Source organism: Fulvia fulva, chromosome 6 (assembly GCF_020509005.1).
Source record: "Fulvia fulva chromosome 6, complete sequence".
Lineage (NCBI taxonomy): Eukaryota > Fungi > Ascomycota > Dothideomycetes > Mycosphaerellales > Mycosphaerellaceae > Fulvia > Fulvia fulva.
Window position 1 is genome coordinate 1,192,013 of NC_063017.1, and position 17,154 is coordinate 1,209,166.

The 17,154-nt window shown below is 48.5% G+C and overlaps 3 protein-coding genes across 3 annotated transcripts; 2 read left to right on the forward strand and 1 right to left on the reverse strand.

The window, feature by feature from the left end:
• Positions 1 to 13,106: 13,106 nt before the first annotated feature.
• Positions 13,107 to 13,973, reverse strand: CLAFUR5_06806 (3-hydroxyphenylacetate 6-hydroxylase; the record flags this gene model as incomplete). Its single annotated transcript, XM_047905954.1, has 4 exons — positions 13,107 to 13,411; positions 13,461 to 13,579; positions 13,622 to 13,655; positions 13,694 to 13,973. 4 exons carry the CDS (start codon positions 13,971 to 13,973, stop codon positions 13,107 to 13,109), a joined length of 738 nt encoding a protein of 245 aa, XP_047763312.1.
• A 397-nt stretch (positions 13,974 to 14,370) lies between these two features.
• Positions 14,371 to 15,222, forward strand: CLAFUR5_06807 (uncharacterized protein; the record flags this gene model as incomplete). The annotated part of the gene is made up of 1 exon (XM_047905955.1): positions 14,371 to 15,222. One exon carries the CDS (start codon positions 14,371 to 14,373, stop codon positions 15,220 to 15,222), a length of 852 nt encoding a protein of 283 aa, XP_047763313.1.
• Positions 15,223 to 15,597: 375 nt separating this feature from the next.
• On the forward strand, positions 15,598 to 16,908 carry CLAFUR5_06808 (Fumarylacetoacetase; the record flags this gene model as incomplete). The annotated part of the gene is made up of 1 exon (XM_047905956.1): positions 15,598 to 16,908. One exon carries the CDS (start codon positions 15,598 to 15,600, stop codon positions 16,906 to 16,908), a length of 1,311 nt encoding a protein of 436 aa, XP_047763318.1.
• Positions 16,909 to 17,154: the final 246 nt, after the last annotated feature.

Here is a 17,154-nt window from a genome sequence, read left to right on the forward strand (position 1 = left end):
TATAGAACTAGTTTAGTAAGCAGTTTGGTATGTAACCTCTATCATTTTCTCTTGTTTCCCCCTCTAGTAAGACTGTTGTCTAGACAAAGCTCCTTAGGGGGTTCTATTTATTGATAAGATTTCTCCTCTCCTATAAGAACGGGCACATTACTCATTATATACACCACTAATAGAGAATGTCTTTATGACTGCTCAATCAGAGACCGACCTGAAGTAGTAGGAGCTTTAGTATAGAAGATTTACACACTTTAGGAAGAATTTGCTCTAGAATCTTCATAAGGTAATAGACTTAAAAGAACCTATTCCTATCCCTAAGGATGGCTTTCACTAGTGCAGAGTATGTTCAATAGCAAAGATGAAGAAGTACAAAGGCAAAGTTATAGAGAGAAGACCTAACAGACTTGCCCTTATATCTATTAACATATATGGCCCACTACTAATCTCAAGACTAGGATTTAAATACTAGCTTGAGATTGTTAACAACTTCTCTAGGAAGAAGTGGACCTTTCCTCTTAGGAAAAGAGAAGATGCTCTAGTTGCACTCCAGAACTAGAAGATCAAAGTAGAGAGGAAATCATTAGCGTAGCTAAAAGCAGTAAGACTTAATAATACAAAAGAACTTATTGTATTAGTGAAGTAGTAGGAGAAGGATTTAGGGATTAGGCTCGAGCCGACTAAGGCATACAACTCTCTATAGAATGGACTAGTTGAGAGGTCAATACAAACCTCAGAGGACTCTATAAGGGCAATGCTTAAAGAGGCTAAAATGCCGGTTGAATTTTGGCCTAAAGCACTAGAGGCCCAAACTTATATAAGGAACAGGTCGACGACGAGAATCACCTGTACGTGGTGTCGGCTACGAACCTCTCGTCTAGCTACGAGAGAGCCAAGTATTCTCACGCTGGAGCGTCGTGGGCGCGACGGGCGCGCAACGTAGGCGAAGCCGCGGCGAACAGAGGACTACCAGCAAAACGGGTATGAAAACCATCCGACGAGCGTGTACTCGTGTCGGGAGCGAGTCCCTCTTCTTTCTACGTGTAAGAAGGGCGCGGAACCGTGGCCTATACGCTCGACAGGACACCTCTGGTATGAGTGCAGAATTTTCACCTCCGGAGACCGCAAACCGAGCGGGCTGAGCGACGAACATTGGACGAGCGGACTACAGAACAACAACTGAGCGGACTATGCAACGGCGTCGAGCGGACTACGAAACAATCTGGTGTTTGCCAGCGGGCAATGCGGTGGGTAGGTGGACACGCGACGAAGCCTGTAAGGGCCTGTTGAACACCCGGTATGGGAACGAGGGTTTTGCCTGAGGCACTGCCTGTCCCGCTACACAACGCACCTAGTCTGACATGGTAGATTGCGACGAGGAAAAGACGATAGCCTGAGCAAGGAAAAGACGGCTGTTAGGACGGGGAAAAGACGTACAATGCAAGTGGATTAGTTCTGTGATCGGGGAGGATCGAGGGCAGGGTGATAAGGAACTTCATATTGGTTAGTAGGTGGAAACGCAAGGAGTACGCTGCCCGGCGTGGTGTGTGCCCCGAGCAAACCTGCGAGGCATGGACGGCCGCTTTCTAGAGATAGGCTGCGGTAACGCGAAGGGCGTCAAAACCTGGGGCGTGGTGTACACTGGCAGCGACGGCTGACACTGTCTGTACAGCCCGAGAGGACGGATGCGCATGTCGGTCAATAGAGAGCACTAAAGGGCTTAGGCCTATGGAGGTGGATATTGGCTTAAGGAGCAAACAGGGAGGGAGGGCGTAGAGGGAAGCTTTTGCTCCGGGCTAACCTCTCGAAACGAGGCTACACGGTGGTGCTAGATGAGTGGGAAAGCGCGGTTAAGACTTGTCACCTTATCTCGTAGCTAGCTTGCTAAATACGATTCCTTCCTTGCCGGGACAGTATATTAGAGCTGAAATAGTAGATTGACGGAATCATCGATCTCTGCGCCAAAACACGACACATTCGAAAGCTCTTATCAAGGCCATTCCAACGATATAAAAAGCAGGCCACTGCCCCTAGGACTGAGGGAGTTCTACCCCATTCAATCTGGACAGCTTGAAGCTCTCTTCACCCTGTTTCTTCAGCTCCAAACGCCGCGGAGGTGCCTAGCTACATTAGGCAACTCCTAGGCAATGGCAGCCCAGGCTACGGTACTAACGGCGCCTACGGCCCTACAGGCGAAGCCCCCCCAAGACAACTGGCAGCAACTTATAGAGGACGCAAAAAGCATGGAAACTAACGATCAGCTCCCTTACCGGTCTCTACAGGTAATGATCACTCAGCTACGCACGGCGCTTGTACTGTCGTATCACCGAGGGCAACAAGAAATGAGGACGACGTCCCAGGCGATTAGCAAGGCCACCCGGAATCAACACCCCCATAGCTGGGCATCGGTCGCGGCATCGATACCAGGCTTCCGCCCAACGCACGATGCAGTTACGATCCGCATTGCAGCAAAGGAAGACCAGGCCGAAGTTGCGAAGCTATCGAACAAGGAGCTCGCCCAACGAATTAACCAACCAGGGGTGGTCGCAGTGAACCAACAGTCTAACGGCACCCTACAGATCTATACTAGCTCTGCTACTGCTAGGAGGCACCTAGAGGCACAGCCACAGTGGGCATCTAAGGTTGCGGCATCAGCGAAGGTCTCAACGAAACAATTCACGATCCTAGTCCACGACATGCCTAAGGAGTTTGACCCAACCAACCAGGGTCACCTACGCGCTCTCCAAGAGGACAACCCGGTCACTCTTAACTCTCCAATCCAGAAGGCGACTTGGCTCCATAGGAAATGGCCAGAAGGCAAGAAGGCCTCGGCGCTAATAGTATGGCTACAAGACGCGAAAGCGGCGGATCTAGCGATAGAACAAGGCCTGGTCTGGCAATACAGCCTCAAGACAGTAGAAAAGCACTCCTCATCCTTTCGTGTCCTCCAATGCTTCAAATGCCAACAGTATGGACACCAAACCTACACGTGCACAAACAAGCAGGCCTGCTCGAACTGTGCAGGAGACCATATGTCTAGGGACTGTACATCGACTACGAGACGGTGCGCGAACTGTCCGGGGCACCACCCATCGTATAGTGCGGAATGCCCACAGCGGAAACTAGCGAAAAACAAGGCAATCACAAACAGAACCGTCGCCCCAAGATTCTACGGCGACCGTGAGGCTAGCCCACACCGGAACCAACTAGCGGCGGTCGGGCACAAGCGCCCTAGGGCCGAGAACGATGTAAAGGATGCGCAGCCTAGGGCGTACGGGAGGCCACGTGCTCTGCTAGCTGCGGCGAGGGAATCTAACCAGGCCCGGCTCCCCTTTAGTACACAGCCGATAGGCGTAGACCAGGACGCACAGGGCAGTAGGACACAGGACGATACAGAGGAAATGATTGTCGATGCCGATGACTAGCCTCGACACGCTTAGCATCATCCAGTATAACGTCAACCATAGCAAGGATATAGTCCAGAACCATTTCCTACACGAGGCGGACCCGCGCGTCCACCACGTCCTTGCAATCCAGGAGCCATGGATTAACCCGCACTATAAGAGACCAACGACCTGCAAGTCACCAGGCTACACGACATGCCTACGAGGCGACGGCAGACCCCGCACGTGCTTCTATGTCAGCAAGGACATACTAGAATCCGACTGGGAGGTAGTGTACTACGCAGACGAAGAAGGCGGGGGCGATATTACCTCCCTCCACGTGGGTAGCACCTGGATACACAACCTATACATGCAACCGCCAGCCTCGAGGTCTAGCCGCGACCTAGGGGTCTGCAGACACCTAGACAGTGCGCTCAAGAGACAAGGGTGCCACATCGTAGTAGGAGACTTCAACATACACCACCCTTCCTGGGAAAGCCTTATGCAGCCGCACCCTATAGCCGACGAAGTACTCGACTTGATGGCGAGCAACGCAATTGCCCTCAATACCCCGAAGGACCTGGGCACCTGGAAGAGAGGGGGACTCCAAGGCACGATCGACCTCTCCTGGATCTCAGATAGCCACTACCACACGGTAACCTACTGTGGGATCGAACATGAACTCGAGGCGTCGTCAGACCACATGCCAGTCAGGACCTCTATTGCGACACAGATACAACGCACACCAGCGAGAACCCCTAAGCCAAACTGGGGAAAGGCCCACTGGGCCAACATCCAGGCGTACCTCGATGACTCCAAGAGGCTAGTCCAGATCGCGCAGCAGCAATACAACAGTAAAGACGAGATAGACGAAGCAGTCCAGGGGTTGACAGACGAAATAAGAAAAGCGACCTCACTCCACGTTCCGCTTGCCCAACCAACGACATGGTCCAAACCATACTGGACGCCGGAGTGCACTGCGGTAGTAAGAGAAGCAAGGAGAGCCCGCCGGGTGTGGACGAGCAGCCATAGCGAGGAGGCCTGGAACGTATACAGGGAGGCATGCCAACAGAAGAAAGCCATAATACGGAGGGAGAAAGCAGTCGGCTGGAGGGCCACAGTGGAAGAAATCGCCGGCAAGCCAGAGAGGATGTGGAAGCTAGCGAAATGGGCCCGACAGGACCCTACACAGGGCCCCTCCTTCTCTATCCCAGCGCTACAATCGCCTAGTGGCCCGGTTAGCGACCCCGAGGCCAAGGCGCGTCTACTGGCTAGCAAGTTCTTCCCACCCCCAGTCGAGGCTGATCTAAGCGACATAAACAGCTCTACTCCCCTAGCCCCTAGCATCGCGGTCCAACAGGAGGTGTCCGAGGGAGAAGTTACCGCTGTGCTGAGGAAGTTGCCGGCGAAGAAAGCCCCGGGGCCGGATGGGATCCCAAACGAGCTACTAAAGAAGTGTAGAGATCAACTAGCCCCAGCAGTTGCAGCGATCTTCAACGCCTGCCTACAGACCGGATACCACCCGATAGCTTTTAAACAATCGACGACAGTGGTCCTACGCAAGCCGCAGAAGGAAGACTATACGCAGGTGAAGTCGTACCGCCCAATTGCGCTCCTTAACACTCTTGGGAAGGCGCTTGAGAAGCTGGTTGCAACGAGACTCTCCGAGGCGACAGAGGAACACTCCCTACTCCCGGACACCCAGATGGGTGCGCGCCCACAGCGATCGACGCTATCCGCGATGGAACTTATCACCTCTCAGGTAAAGGCCATCTGGTATAAGAATAGGGACAAGGTGGCTTCCTTACTTAGCCTAGACATATCGGGAGCCTTCGACTACGTGTCACACCCGCGGCTTCTCTACATCCTAAGGTCGAAAGGACTCCCTGAGTGGCTTGTCAACTTCGTACGGTCCTACCTCCAAAACCGCAGTACGTCGATCCTGGTCGGCCAGTACAGAAGCCCATTTCAAGCAGTCCACACTGGAATCCCGCAAGGCTCAACGCTAGCACCTATTCTGTTCCTCTTCTTTATGGCGACGCTGCTCCCAGCCCTAGAATCCCAGAACACCGCTGCGAGCGGCTTCGTAGACGACACAAACATCCTAGCGTGGTCTTCCTCGACTGAGGAGAACTGTAGGCTACTAGAAGAGAAGCACAAGATCTGCGAGGACTGGGCTAGGAGGCACGGGGCTCGGTTTGCCCCAGAAAAGTACAATCTGATACACTTTACGCGCCGGCCACGGTTCCACAATATGCAAGCTTCTATCCAGATACAGGGGCACACGACTAACCCGGCAAATCAGCTCAGGATCCTCGGACTATGGGTGGACCCGGCGCTACGGTGGAGGAAGCACGTACAGGCAATATTACGGAAAGCTGAACAGAATATAGCATCATGCCAGAGGCTCACTGCGTCCACATGGGGGGCGGACTTCCGGCAGTCACGACTTCTATATACGGCTATTGTACGGCCAGTCCTTACCTATGGCAGCCAAGTGTGGTCCTTAGGCGAGAGGGCCTGCCCATCGAAGGGACTCGTCGCGCCGCTAGCGAAGATCCAAAACCAATGCCTAAGGAAGGTCACCGGGGCATATAAGTCGACACCAACGAGGATGCTTGAGCACGAGACCGCTATACCGCCGATCGACCTATACATCCAGGGACTACGGACCTCCTACTTAGGCAAGTCGGCACAGTACCCAGTACAGAAGGTCATCGCCAGTGCAGTCGCAAGGGCCCGCGAATCAGTACCAGCGCATAAGGGCATTCGACCCGGAAACGAGCCGAACTACCGGGCAAGGGACGAACAGCTAGCAACACAATGGGAAGGTGAGAAATCGTTTGTAGAGCAACTATGGAAAGAGAGGTGGAACAACCAGGTTGTAGGGCATAGTGGACGCCCTCAGCCAGCGGGACAACCTAAGGAATGGTCAGCTACAAAATCCGCGGTCAAGCACCCCCCGAAGCTCATCCACTACCGCCTTACGAGGGCACAGAGTAGCATAGCAACCCAACTGCGAAGCGAACACATCGGCCTCCAGGGGTACCTATCATGGAGGAAGGTCCCAGGATACACGAATACTAGCTGCCCCTGCGGCTATCGCTCCCAGAACGTACGGCACGCACTCCTCGTCTGTCCGAGGTGGTCGCTAGGAAGGGGGGAGTGGATGGTAAAGGCGAGGAACCGGACGATTGGGGCACTTCTTAACAACGCTGAAGACCTACGGCGCATTACGAACTGGATACTAGAGAAGGGCTGGCTAGAACAGTACCGCCTAGTAGGAGCAGTGCAGGAAGAGAGGACACGACGCAGCGCGACGAGACCGGCTAGGAGCGGGGGCTAACGGGGTAGTGACATGGACTACGTACGTTCAGAGGGAAAGCTAATCTAGACAAGGAGTAGTCGGGGGCGGGAAGGGTTTTCACCTATTCGGGTTTCCCTTTGTACATAACAATAGATATATACCTGCATAGGCCGGATAGGGTCCTAGAACAGGGGAATGACAAATCTATCTATCTATATAAGGAACAAACTGCCAAATGGCCTAGATTACGATAGGTTCAAGGTTTCACTAGATAAGGCTTTTGATAGTATCAAACCGACTATCAACCATTTGAAAGTTTAGGGATACAAAGCTGTTGTCTATATAGACACAAGATCCTAACCTTAATAGGTAAGAAGTGACAAGCTAATAAATAGGGGTAAAGAAGCAGTGTTTATTAGGTATATTAAAAACATAGCTAAAGCCTAGCTCTTTTAGGAACTAGACATAAGAGCTGTTAAACAACACATATATGTAGACTTCTTTAAGGACTAGCCTAGAGGTGATATAGGTCTTAATGTTCTAACATTAAATCTACTAAGCAGTACACTAGCTAGGAAGCCCTTAGGAAGGCCGAGGAAGAACATATCCTTAGGACAATCTACCTACCATTTAGGCGTCTATTAGAGCACCCCCGAAATAGATCAGCCAATTGAGAGCCCTAAAGTCGCTTAGCCGAGAAAGCTGTTTGTACAACTTCCCTAACCTCCGAAGAACGTAGGGGAATTTCAGAAAATCGATTAGCGAATTAAGAGAAGCTCCCTAGATCCCTAGGAAATAGACGTTACTAGGTCATAAGTGACGGTCCCTAAATCATCCCTTGGAAAGAGAAAGGCTAACTATGATGTTGAGGGCTATAATATGAAATAGAAAGCCCTAAAATCTATAGTCCCTAAGCCCGAACTAACTACTAAAGTAGGAGAAGCAATAGACCTCTTAGAGAACCTTGCTGCTTTTCACCAAGCTTTCTTTATAGCTATACAATCAGTAGACAGTTCAATACTATAGGATAGCGAATTCCTAGAAGAAGTTAAGGAAATGGCCTTTGTAGTAACTGTAGAAGCTATTATATACAAGCAAGAGGTCCTAATTCCAAAATCCTATAAGGATGCTATAAATGATAAGAAATGGGGACATCTTTAGAAGGAAGCAATCCAAAAGGAACTAGATGCTCTATAGAGTAACAACACCTAGGAAAATTCTGTTCTACTAAAAGGAGCAAATCTGGTTATATTAAGATAGGTCCTTAATATTAAGAGAAGCATTAGTAGAGCTATTGAAAAGTTCAAGGCTAGACTAGTTATAAGGGGCTTCTTACAGAAGTTTGGTGTTGACTTTATAGAGACATTTGCACCTATAGTAAGATAGGACACCCTTAGGGTGTTTATGGCTATTGTGTATAAGAAGGATCTTCATCTTCACTAAGTGGATGTGAACAATGCATTTATAGAAAGCACCCTCTATGAATACATCTTCATGTTACCACTACTAGGAGTTGAGCTTCTACTAAACATAGTGTTCAAAATCCTCAAAAGCTTATATAGACTTAAGCAAGCAGCTAGAGATTGGAATCAACTCTGTGTGTCAAAGCTTAGAGAGATTGGATTCACACAGTCAGAAGTGGATCCATGCCTACTTATCTATAAGAAGAGGGAGATCATAATCCTTATACATGTAGATAACATTCTAATTGCTATACTAAAGTTGACAGATGTTCTCTGGTTCAAAAGAGAACTTGGCAAGATCTTCAAGATCAAAGATCTAGGTGAACCTAAAAAGATCCTTAGTATAAGAGTCACAAGGGATAGGAAGAGAGGAATCCTAAAACTTGACCAAGGACACTTTATTAGGGACAGCCTAGCCAAGATAGGAATGAACTATAAGAAGACAGCACCTACACACTCACCTATAGACAGCTATAAGGCCCTCAAACCTTCAAGCCATATAGATAAGAGGTGTGACAAGGTAGAGTACTAGAGTATCAATGGTACTTAGATGTAGCTAGTAACAATCACAAGGCCAGACATTGCTTTTGCCCTAGGAAGGATGAGCTCATTTGTGAGTGACCTATCTACCTACTACATGAAGGCTTTGAAGAAGATCACTAGGTACCTAAGATCATACCCTGATCTAGGACTTTAGTTCTCAAAGTCTAGAAAAGGACACCTTATTAGATACTGTGATTCTGATTATACAATAGACAAAGCAGACAGAGTCTCAATCCTTAGGTATGTCTTCTTCCTCTATAGGGCACTAGTTTCTTAGATAAGCAAGAAGCAAAAGTCTGTAGCAACATCCACAATAGAGGCTGAATACATAGCTATGAATATATATACGAAGTAGTCCCAATTCCTAGCTTCACTACTAAGAGAAATAGATTGTCTAGAGTTAGTAGGAGACTGTTCCTATTAACCAAGAATCACTAGAAACTAGGAGACTGTATCAAATTTGAGACCAGTCTAATTAAGAGGTGACAATCAAGCTGCCCTCACCCTAGTAAAAGATGCACATATTTATAACAAGTCGAAGCACATTGACATTGCCTATAACGCTGTTAGGAAACTTTGGTAGAGGAGGCTTATTGCTGTTAAGTACACCCTAACCTCTGAGATAGTTACAGACGGGTTTACAAAACCAAAGACTGGTCCACACTTCTAGAGGTTTGTAAGCTAGCTAAACCTGTCATAAAAAGGTCCAATTACTATTGACAGGAAGTGAGTAGACTATAACCTCCTATACGAGATGAGTAGGAGTGTTAAGATGTAGCATCTCAAAGGGAGTTAACAATCAGGAAGTGATCTAGTAGCCTAAGGCATCCACGATGACTCAGCTTGTAGGGAGATACCTTCTCTCCCCTTTAGCTTAGATAGACATCCAACACAATCAACACATTAGTTCCTGATATATTGCTGTATACTCGTACTATTAGTTAGTTAAAGATTGATCTCTTACTCCACTCCGCTACTATCTACCCGTACCTGTTTAACAAAAGGCAAAGATAAGGACTAAGATACTAAGGTCTACTTACGCTAGGAACTATACGATTTCGAGGACTGTTTTAACCGTTAGGATATATCGAAGATCCTACCTTACCGCCCTAGTAAAGACTATAAAATATACCTTTAAGACGAAACCAAGTCACCTCCTTTTAAGCGGCTATATATAATATCGTCTCGCGAGAATAAGGTAATCAAGAAGTAGGTCGATAATCAGCTAGAATCTAGAGCGATATAACGAAGCACAAGCCCGGCTTCTATACTAGTACTAATTATACGTAGACTAGGCGGCGGTCTACGGGTCTATATTAACTATAGAGCTCTTAATGCCCTTACGGTCAAAAGTAGATACCTAATACCGCTATTCTAAGAAACGCTAAACCGCCTAAATAGGAAGAAGTACTTTACTAAACTCGATGTTATCTCTACCTTTAACCGCATTCGTATCGCGGAGGGCCACGAATAGAAAACTACGTTCAGTACTCGCTATAGTCAATTCGAGTATATAGTAATGCCTTTCGGCCTATATAATACTCTAGGAACATTCTAGTTATATATTAACGATACGCTTAGGGAGTATCTCGATGACTTCTGTTTAGTATACCTAGATAATATCCTGATCTTTAGCGACACATTCGAGGAATATATATAATACGTACGTAAAGTGCTATAGCGTATACGTAAAGCCGGCCTATAATTAGATATCGACAAATACAAGTTCTACTAAATAGAGACGAAGTACCTTAGTGTTATTATAGGAGTCGACGGTATCCGTATAGACCTAGAAAAGGTCGACGTAGTCAAGAACTAGCTTACTCTAATATACCTAAAGGATATATAAGTATTCCTTAGGTTCGGAAACTTCTATTAAAGGTTTATATAGAACTTCTCTAAAATCTATATATATTAAATAGGTACGAGTTACGTAGTAGTAGAAGACGGCGGATTATACGAAAGACGAAGAAGGACCCAATAGGATAGCGTGTATCTATATATAGTATCGCCGGTATTAGTATAGGTATAGGTAGATACTAGGTGTCCGGATGTTTGCTAGCCTATAGGCTGGCAAACCCTAGTCACGTGATCTAGTCACATGACACACCTACACCTATATGCTTGTCCTGCGGCCTGTATGTTCTCAACAATATACCCCTTACGAATTCGATATAGACTAGTAAGAATAGTAAGCCGATACTATTCGATTAGATAATAGAATACGAAGCAGCCTTCTAAGGATTAAAAGATATATTCTTAATAGATACGGTACTCGTACACTTCGTACTAAGGTTAGAAACTATAGTCGAAACAGATGCCTTAGATTTCGTTACTACGGTAGTAATTTTATAGAAATACGGAGACGTCTAGAGACCGGTAGTATATATGTCTAAGAAGATGTCACTATAGGAGTATAACTACGAGATTTACGACAAGGAACTATTGGCTATCGTCCTCGCCTTCGAAGAATAGAGACCTAAGCTCACCGTTAACTTAGACGATGACATAGACACCGATTTCGAGAATACGAAGGATATAGATAACAATCCCGTTATTATCTACTCCGATTATAAGAACCTAGAATACTTTATAAGTACGGAACAACTTAATAGACGGTAGGTACGCTAGGCATAGTTCCTAGTACAGTTCGTATTCAAAATTACCTATTGTCTAGGTATATAGGGCATAAAGCCTAATAGTCTTACTAGACGATCGTAAGATCTACCGTCGGATCTAAGCGATCTACGTCTATAGTATTAGAGCTAGGTTATCCTACCGCCCGCTCGCCTCGATATTAAGCTTAATTCAAGCGAGCTACGGGAGAGGGAGGTAGCGTAGTAGGTAGTATAGTAGAATTTACTTATATAAGTCAAGGCTCTATATAACGAAGAGACCGTTTAGGCTACTATATAATAGCTATCCTAGAACTAGTAAGTACCCCTATTACGTAAACATAAGATTGACGATCGTACGTCTAAAGTAGAAGATAGTATAATCTATATAAAGAACGCCTACGGAGGATATAGCTTATTTGTCCTAGAAGTTACTAGCTTAGTAGAACTTCGTACTCTAATTACGAAACGTTTCTACGATTTACCCGCGGCTAGGTATCCCGGCCGTAAAAAGACATTCGAGTTGATTAGTAGATACTACCGCTAGCTACGTATAGCATAAACGATTAAGAGATTCGTCCGTAATTATGTTATATATAGAACAACGGTTCCGTTAAATTAGTAGTATTAGGGCCTCCTTATACTATTACCGGTACCCTTCGGAGTATAGGAGGATATCGCTATTAACTTCGTTATAGATTTGCCCGTAAGTAAGAGCTTAACCGATAGACAAACGTATAAGAACGTCCTTATAGTCACGGACAGGCTTACTAAGGAGAGATACCTAATCCTAGTGCTATAGATAGACGCCCTATATATCGTATATATCTTTATCCGCTACATCTTCGTACGTTATAGCATTCCTAAGAGTATCGTCTCGGATCGGGGCTCCTAGTAGACGTCTACGTTCTAGATATAAGTTTGCTCCCTACTCGGTATTTAATAACGACTATCGACGGCCTTTTACCTAGAATCCGATAGATAGCCAAAAAACACGAATAAGGTTATAGAACGTTACCTTAGGGCCAATATTAACTACGCCCAAGATGATTAGGTTGATTAGTTACTACTTGCCGAGTTTACTACTAATAATTATATATTAGCTACTACTAGAGTGTTACCCTTCTACGCTAATACCGGTCGTAACCTAGAATTTACGGATACTAGTCTGACCACCCCTATGAAGCTCATGCCCTATAAGCAACGACTCGATACAGAATCTACAAATGCGTTTACTCACCGTCTTGTGGCTGCCGAGTTCCGGAGTTTGTGTAGACAACTCATGTCGATTTTCTGTCACAGACGGGGTTTTGAACAGTTGAGGGCATCTCTGGACATGGTACGGTGTCCTCAACACGAGCTACGCAGACCGTTGCGTGTGAAAGGCTCTCGAGCAGTCAAATCCGCCTCGAAGCTCAGAGACATACATCAGGTTACTCACAAGCACCTCAATGGCCCTAGCGATCTCCACTTGCTTGCGGTCTGTCCACCATCCTTTTCCCATCGGGGCTCCATCGCCATGAGAAGCCTCCCCCAAATCCTTGGGTCACACGCGAAGTGACCGGTAGCAAAGCTACATACACAACCACAGCCTTACAAGTCTTCAACAACCATCTTCGGCACGATGGCTCAACTACACAATGCCAAGCGAACGCTGACCGTTACAGTTGACACACTGCGGATTATGGACATCCGTGCATCTCGACGAGATACACGGCGATGACCATGAGGGCGGGATATGCCATCGTGACGGAGGTGGTTTGTTTTTTTGCTTTTTACAGGACTACTCGCACACCCCGATCTACTCCAACGCCCTCCGTAACGCTGCCAAGTTATGCGGAATGAACTTGACCTCGTACTCTTTGGGCTGCGTCGTCAAAGCGCCATGATTCTCCACACCGCGTAGTGGATGACTCTCAACGACACCCGACTTCTCAATCTTGAAGCTCTTCAGCATCCGGGTAAACACGACGTAGAGCTCTCGGTATGCGAGTTGATTGCCGATGCACATCCTGGACCCCACGCCGAACGTGAACATTGGCGTCTCGGGCTTCTCGAGCCAACGCTTCGGACGGAAGACTTCTGGATCGTCCCATAAGGCAGGGTCTGCATCAAGACGTTAGTGTGGTCAAGTCGAATGTTGGGATCGACGTACCCCTGTTGCACGCCCACGCGTTCAGGAACATGATTGTTCCTTCGGGGACCAACTTCTCCTCGTACATGAGGTCTCGGATGGTGCGGCGTGGCAGCGATAATCGAGCGATCGAGTACACCCTGCGTGATCGGTTAGCATTTAGACATAGCTCGGACGATCACCATGCGAACCTGAGGATCTCTTTGATCAAGGCGACTATATGCTGGCAACTCTGGTCGCCCGAGACGTCACACAATGGTTGGTCATCAGGATATGGCCGAGTTGTATCTGGTATAGCCCACCGTACTTCTCAGACCAGACACGATACTTCTCTGGAGCACTTTCGTTTCTGATCTGCCACAGATTACCCACAATGGGCAGTCCACGCGGTCCATCAAACTTCGGGATTCTGGCAGCCCATCGTCCTGTTTCGTACAGCACAAAGCCAACGCCGAGGAGTATGCAAAGAGCGGCCGCGATGTTGAGAAGCGAGAGATCAGCAACAACTGCTGGCAACCAGAGTCGCTGAGCCATGTGGAGCCACGTCAGAAGGAGAGTAGTCTACGACGCCAGCAAGATGGGCCAGAAGGCGTTTGCGAGTGATGAGTCCGAGGACCATGTTCCAGACTGACGGAACAGATCCGGCGGACCATGTTAGGTGGCAGCATACCTCCTCCCTTAAAAGGAAGTACCGGAAGTTCTCCACCTGTAGGCGACCGGAATTTCCGCTCGGCGCCTGGGCGTTGTGCTCTACGCAGGGCTGACATGTGCACGGGTCTTGCAATGACACAGGAGCTCTACGGTACCATATCGATGGTCTCTTGGAACTCGGCAATCGCTGATCCTTCACGAGCATTCATATCGTGGTCGCAAGTACCTTGATGGAACAGCAGCGGTATCTCCGGCCAAACGACACTCCTCTACGACAACTATGGCGCCCGAACTTGGCATGCCCTCCCAACAGCCGTCCAGAGATGCTGCTCCTCTTCGTCAGGCTTGGGATGAGAGCTCCAAGTTCCGTATGAACCAGACCAGAAATCCAGACTGGAAATTCGGATCAGGCGCTTCCGATGGTGGACTTTGCCTGGAGAAGTCACACGTCGAGATTGATCCTCACGAGCCAGGTCGCGAAGTCCGATCAAGAAATTACAAGCTCTTGGTGTCGGGAATCGTACCTCGACCCATCGGATTGATCAGCACGGAGAGTAAGGATGGGTCGTGCAAGAATCTCGCGCCTATGAGCTATACGCAAGTTGTGAACCATGATCCACCCGTCTTCGTGATCGGATTTGCCGGTGGTCTGGAGAGAATGAAAGATACCTTGAAGAACTTGATTGAGAGCGCCGAGTGCGTCATCAACATCGTCAGCGAGCATTTCGTTGAGGCCGCGAACGCTACCTCCGTCAACACGCCGTATGGAGTCAGCGAGTGGGATGTAAGCGGATTGACACCCGAGACGTGTGCAGTGGTGAAGCCTAGTAGGGTCAAGGAGAGCGTCTTCAGCATCGAAGGAAAGCTGCTGGAAACAAAGGCATTCGAAAGTCTCGCGCACCCAGGCAAGAAAGAAGGTGTCATGGCGATTGTCCAAGGCGTGAGGTTCTGGGCGCGGGAAGATGCCATCAATGCTGAGAAGACCATGATCGATCCCTCCATTCTCTGTCCGGTTGCAAGAATGGGCGGAAACACTTATGCCAGAGTCACCGAAGGCTTCGAGCTAGACAGGCCAATTGTAGGCAAGCATGTAACGAGTGAGGATATAGCAAGCCTGGCGGCTGGTCGATAACTATGCTTCGGTTATGTTCTCTGCCAACAACATCACGAGCAGCGTCGATGCTACCGCCAACTGCAACTCGCTTCACCAAAGTCCGACTTTTTGATTTCAATTGCTGAGATCTTCGGCACCAGCAGGATACGCTCCGGCACGTATGGCGGACGATGACTGGCCACAGGGGATTCGCTCCTGCGTCTAGGCAGAGCACGTTAGAACGAGATGCCGAGTGAGAGGCAATGCTTCGGACCCTTTTTGAACGAGAGACAAGCTTTGGTTCAACACGGAATTGCGGAACAGGTGAGCTTAGCCAACCATGCCGATGACTTTCCGAGACGAAGACAGAGCAGCTCCTCAGCTGCAACCCACTGACTGTACAGTGCAGACATTATGGCTCCAAAATCGTGGTTGCCGCTGGCAGACAATTCTCCATTCTCACTGGCCAACATACCTTTCGGTATTGTGACAAGTCCTCGAACGGGCGTGCCGACGCCTGCAATAGCTATCGGCGAGTACGTATTGGAACTGGGCAAATTCGCGTCGAATGATGGGTTTTCGCGAGCATCATCGCTTGCTCCGCATCTGTCTGTCTTCCAGCAGACGACTTTGAATGCCTTTGCTGCTTTGGGGCGTCCAGTTCATCGACAAGTCCGACAGTACCTCCAGGACATCTTCGCTGAAAACACCCCATATCCCGAAATCCTAAGAGATCAGAAGACGCTCCAAGAGCAATGTCTCACACCCTTAAACGAGGTGACGATGCACCTGCCGCTCACGATCGGTGATTACAGCGATTTCTATGGTGGAATGAACCACGCCGTCAATGCTGGAGCTTTGTTTAGAGGGCAAGCAGGTGCACTCTTGCCCAATTATCTACACATGCCTATAGCATACCATGGCCGAGCATCGTCCATTGTGGTATCAGGCACACCAGTGCGTCGTCCATGGGGTCAGATTCTGGACAATTCAGTGACCGACAGAAAAGCAACACTATTTGTCCCATGCCGAGCTATGGACTACGAACTGGAAATCGGTGCCTTCATCTGTCGCTCGAACAACATAGGCGACAACATCTCGATCAAAGACGCTGAGGACGGTCTTTTCGGATTCGTTCTCATGAACGATTGGTCCGCACGTGATATACAGCGCTGGGAATACGTGCCCCTGAGAACTTTCAACGGGAAGAATTTCGCGACACAAATCAGTGGTTGGGTTGTGCTTGCCGATGCAATGGCGCCGTTCAGGAGCAAAGGACTACGCAATACGCAAGAGCTCTTGCCGTATTTGAGAGATCGGGAGGATTCTGTGTACGATTTGAATCTGGCTGTGGACATCATAAGTCGCGATCAGTCGACTACCGTGTCCCAGACGAACGCAAAGGATGGTCTAGTCTGGTCGTTCCCTCAGATGCTGGCCCATCAGACCATCACCGGATGCCCGATGAAGACGGGAGATCTGCTGGGCTCTGGAACGATAAGTGGCGAGAAGGAAGGGTCTCTTGGATGTCTTTTGGAGATGACAATGAATGGACAGAAAGAGCTCGTGCTCGGGAATGGAGAGAAGAGAGCGTGGTTACAGGATGGCGATTCTGTTCGCCTTCGCGGGTGGGCGGGTACTCCGGAGAGTGGGCTCGTGGGGTTTGGGGACTGTTTAGGTCAATTGATTGCTGCACATGAGTATGAAGCACTTGATCTGCCGTGAGGCATGGCAAAGGGTGCTGGGGTCAAGCGATAGCGTCGAAGCATCTGCAGAAATTCATTGAATTCGTGCTCCAGAAGTGGCACTTATCACCATCGCAGCGACTTTACGTGCTACGTTCACACAGCAGCTATGTGGTAGCATACAGGCGCCGGGCTCTGGCCCGATGCATATTTCCCCCAGCAACCGGCAGCGGTGCATCCTGCTGGAGTAAGAGACGTTCTGTCGGAACGTTCCGAGTGTCAGACG